At 40.5% G+C, this 4,788-nt stretch overlaps 1 protein-coding gene across 1 annotated transcript; it reads left to right on the top strand.

The window, feature by feature from the left end:
* The first annotated feature begins 806 nt into the window (after positions 1 to 806).
* Positions 807 to 2,857, top strand: nkx2-8 (NK2 homeobox 8). The gene is made up of 2 exons (NM_203620.1): positions 807 to 1,082; positions 1,676 to 2,857. Exons 1-2 carry the CDS (start codon positions 932 to 934, stop codon positions 2,155 to 2,157), a joined length of 633 nt encoding a protein of 210 aa, NP_988951.1. The 5' UTR covers positions 807 to 931; the 3' UTR covers positions 2,158 to 2,857.
* The last annotated feature ends 1,931 nt before the right edge of the window (positions 2,858 to 4,788 follow it).

Below are 4,788 nucleotides of genomic sequence, written 5' to 3'. Positions count from 1 at the left end.
TTTTTTCTGTCTTTTTAAATGGAAAAAAGCTCTGTACAAATGAGAGACCCAGACCACATAAAGTTAGGGGCAATCACGTTAATCTGTGCATTTTTATTCCCCCTCTCAGGCTGCCTTTATTATTCAAAGTGAAAGTAAATATCTCCCTTATCAGCAGAAACAAGCCTCCTTTCAACAGGTCCGAGGGGGAGATAGTGTGGATGCTGAATTGCTGCTACTATCTCACACAGGGCAGGTGGATGCAAATGCAATCTGGGTGAATAATGCAAAACTGAAGATTTCCATGAACAAAATGTCCCGACAGCCATGAATAGATCCCTGGCTTGCCCATAAAACAGAATCAATCATTTTAGTTATTTAATTTGAGGTTGTAACTCACATTTAAGCATCCCATGGCTACGCAAAGGAGGAAGGCTCTTGTATGGAACTCTGGCGGTAGGGGAGGGGGTAGGGTTAGTTTAAGAGGGGAATGCTGGACACTGAATGCCACCCAAGATGTTATTCACCAGTAACAATTCCCATTATCTGTCCCCACTTTGGGCTAATCAGACAGAATATGTAAAGATGAATCTTGTTTCCTGTTGTCATTGGGAGTTAAGGGTTATCTCTTGGGAGGAGTGAGAGTAAGTGGAAGGGAGAGGAGGGGGGCTGCTATTCCCATTAGGGTCTTTAGTGCTTGACTCATTCAGGTACTTGGCATCCTGCAGACAGGGACGGTCTGAATGTGCTTAGTTTGTGTTTGTGTGTAAATGGGGTGGGATGTTTATATAAACAGCAGCTCTCTGTAAGTGACACTAATATTTGAGCTTCACTGTGGAAAGGAGCAGCTCTCTGAGAGCCAGCTTTATAGGCCACTAGCTTCAGCACTGACAAGGGCTTACAGTTCCACCAACTTCTTGCCTCTGCTTGGGGAACGACCTGCAGCACAGAGATGTCTTCTGGAGGGTTAAGCTTCACTGTCCGGAGGATTTTGGGTCTTCCAGAATTTGACAGCACAGCCATACAGAACGATTCACCCTTAAATTACACCAGTAGGACCCCATATCAAGACTGGTTGGATAATGAGCGAAACCACTTTCTCTGTAAGTATAAATCCTGTGATCATGACATTTGGGGGTATTATTGAATTATTTTTTCTAAGTAGGATGATAATGGAGGTAGTTTGGCCTCCAGGTAAAACCTTATGATGTGTGATATTATTGTTACTAAATAACCAAAAAAGATGTTCAGCATATTGTGTACATGGTGGCGCAAGCATATTAGTAAAGCACAGCAGGGGCATCCTCAGTTCAGCTCCAGCCAAGACCTGTTTTCCCTGGATTTTGTGTGTTTTGCCTATATTTATTGGTTTCACTCAGATGCATGGTCTCTTCCCAATTACTAGGCTCTTTTTGCATTTTCTGGGTTTCCTCTCAGTACCCTGGTTTCTTCCCAATGGCCATGCTTTACTTTTGTTTGCTGGGTTACTTCCAGGTATTCTGGATTTTCTTTAATATCTACAAACATGGGCATAGGGTAAGGGAGATCTAATATGACTGCCTCTAGTTGGCTTCAAGAAATTAGATTGTAAGCTCCATTTGGCCAGAGATTAGTGTGTCTCAAAACTGTGGGCAAAGCTCTCTGCAATATGATGCCACTGTAAACATTACTGACTATTTATTCCCTTGCATTGCAGCCTCGGATGACAGTGGGTCGGAGACCAACTCCCCAGACACTACACAGAGATCAGAAGTGGGATCTGACAGTGCAGAGACAGAGGAGAAGAAGAAGAAAAAGCGGAGAGTCCTTTTCTCAAAAGCTCAGACTTTGGAACTGGAGAGAAGGTTTCGCCAGCAGCGCTACCTATCGGCTCCAGAAAGGGACCAGTTGGCTCACATTCTGCACCTCACTCCCACTCAGGTCAAAATCTGGTTCCAAAACCACCGCTACAAGATGAAAAGGGTCAAGCCCGAAGCCAGCAGCACACCCCCTCTTCTCAAAAGGGTCATGGTTCCAGTTCTGGTGAGGGATGGCAAGCCATGTCAGACCTGCCCTTCTTCCCCACATTCAGAAAGGGAAAGTATCCAAGTGCTTCCCACTTTGCACTACAACTTTTTCCAAGGTTATCCTCATCATCAACAGGTAGCCCACCCTTCAAGTTTCTCCTGGAGATGGTGACTGGACTGCTAACTCCTATCTTGAGTTTACAAAGGAATGGACACCTTGAGGAAGGGAATTGCCGAAACGTAGCTGACTTTTGACAGCAATAGAAACCCAAAACAGCCATAGCCAGACCTCTGTGGGCTATACAAATGTAGCACTCCAGTACTTTGTTTCTTAAACTGGTAATATAACAAAGCAACAGCTCTGGATATTTCCCTCAGAAGAGTGAATGGTATCCCAGACTGATGGTGCATAATTATATGTGTATTTGTGTACATGTACAGTATATATATATATATATATCTATGGGATTTTATTTTATGATATTTTCTCATTTGTGTTATGGATGTACTGAATCCACTATTTTGGAATTTGGCTGAACCCTGAATCCTTTATGAAAGATTTGGCCGAATACCAAACCGAATCCGAGTTCGTATACGCAAATAAGATCAGTGTTAAGGAGAACCCTTTGCACGCAGTAAAAAAAATTCATCATCAGTGTTTATGTGACAAAACATAGATTAGGCCAAATCTGGATTCTGCTGGAAAAGGACGAATATTAGCCAAATCCTAAACTGAATCCTGGATTCGGTGCATCCCTAATTTGTATATAATTTTTTTTTTTTTTAAATTGTAAAATATTTCAATTTAGGCTTCATTAGCTATGTACAGAAAGAATGTTTTGCTGATGGATTTAATAAATGGATTTAAAATATAATGGACACTTGCTTTCCAGTTGTACTTGTAGACAGATACCCACTGAAAATCAGTAATAACCAGCAATAGTTCCTGAGCACATGAATCATTTTTTATGTAGATATGTAGCTATAAAATGATGTCACATAGAATAATAAGTTGGATTATTAAGTGACCAAATAGTCACCCATGCTTACTTGAAAAGGTCTATTCTAAAGTCATTGAAATTGGTTTGAAATCAATTGTAGATTTTATTTTACATCCCATAGTCACTCTGAGCCAATCTCTGCATATTAGCTAATACCTTTGTCATCAGAAAGGGCCAGTCTGATGGTCATATACTGATTAGCCCTTATGGAAATATTAAATAATTTAAGCAACACTTTGTTTTATGGGCAGCACTGTTATATGATATTCCCCGTTATACCATCTTACCCTAATGTAGAACTACTACTACTTACAATACTAATTTCTTTTGTGTCATTCTTTAATGTTCTTTCTAATCTAGCCTTTATCAAGGCATGTTTCTCTGACCATTAAAGCCACAGCCTGAATGGTAGGATCAGTGATTCCAGTAACAGCACAGGAGTGTGTATCGTGTGGTCCTTCAGCATTTGTGAAAGTACCACTCCCAGCAACCAGTGATAGCTGAAGGCTTATGGTTTGTTATCACAACTCTTCTCTCAGGGAGAACTGCAGACTACCACTTCTCTATTACTTAAATAAGAAACCTGCATTTATGGCTGAAAGTTCTGCAGGCAGCTGGTACTACTCACTAATGCTGACGTTTTGCTTCTGGCTCTTACTTTACCTACTGGCCCAAGCCTCTGCCACACTCACCCCATTTCTCAGTCAACCAAATGGAAAGTATCTATTAGCTTGATTGACACAGTTCTCCCTAAGACAAAGGTAGTGAATACAGTTGTACCATATGCCTTAGAATACCACTATAAAATCATGGTTCCCCCTAATAAAGCCTTGCTTGCTTATCATAGCTATACACAGGTATCCTCAATGGTCTTTTTAACACCTGCCAGTCCAACATCTCATTCTGAAACCAAATGTATTGATATAAAATTGTTCCTTTCGTTGTTGCTAAGACAGCCTCTACATTTTCTAGGAAGGCCTTTCACAATAAAGTGGCTTAATTTCCATCCGTTCAGCCAGCAGATCATTAGCGAGGCTGGGCACTAATGTCGGGCAGTCAGGCCTGGTTTATAGTTTGTTCCAGTCCATCCCACAGATGTTCAGTTGGATTGAAGTTCTGTGCTCTGTGCAAGTCAAGCTCTTCTACTCCCATTTCTGCAAACCAGTTCCATACACACCTGACTTTGTGGGCATTATTGTGCTGAAACAGAAACTACAGTATCAATACCCAATCATGGAATTATCAACATTGTATAACATTAATGTTTGCTTTGTGTGTAGCCAGGAGAGCTGGTGCAAACTATGAAAAACAGCCCCGGACTCCTGAAATCCCCCAAATCCTGACTTGGCTGTTAAATTGCTCTAAGGTTAAAGGATAATTGTTTTACTGTAATGATGTGTCATTGGATTGCTTGATTGTGTAAAAAACATTGTTTTTACTTGATAAGTATAAGAACTGATTTATTTTCTCCATGTGAAAACACATAAAAATAAAATATGTGACACAGGCTCAATTCTAGAGCAATACTGTTATAGCTAAATGTGAGTAATTGGATATAGAAAGAAACACAGTTTATACTAATATTAAAGTCTGTCAGAGGAGCCCCCAGACTATTCTGCTGTGACATGAAATACTTTACTAGTATGGGTCATTAATCAAAGCCCTCCATCTATACAAAGCACAATCTACCATTCTTCTGCTGATTTACCATGGAAATCCAATTATGTAGGCATCAGTCGTAGTTACTTCCCTTGATAAATACATGCCTTCTTCTCCTTCCATTAATTGTCCAGATCTCAGTT

The sequence above is a fragment of the Xenopus tropicalis genome, chromosome 8 (assembly GCF_000004195.4).
Source record: "Xenopus tropicalis strain Nigerian chromosome 8, UCB_Xtro_10.0, whole genome shotgun sequence".
NCBI lineage: Eukaryota > Metazoa > Chordata > Amphibia > Anura > Pipidae > Xenopus > Xenopus tropicalis.
This window is presented reverse-complemented; position numbering and strand designations above follow the sequence as displayed.

Coding starts and splice junctions, on each gene's coding strand:
- nkx2-8 (NM_203620.1), top strand. CDS start 932: ATGTCTTCTGGAGGGTTAAGCTTCACTGTCCGGAGGATTTTGGGTCTT. Junction 1,083..1,675: donor TGAGCGAAACCACTTTCTCT/GTAAGTATAAAT, acceptor CTTGCATTGCAG/CCTCGGATGACAGTGGGTCG.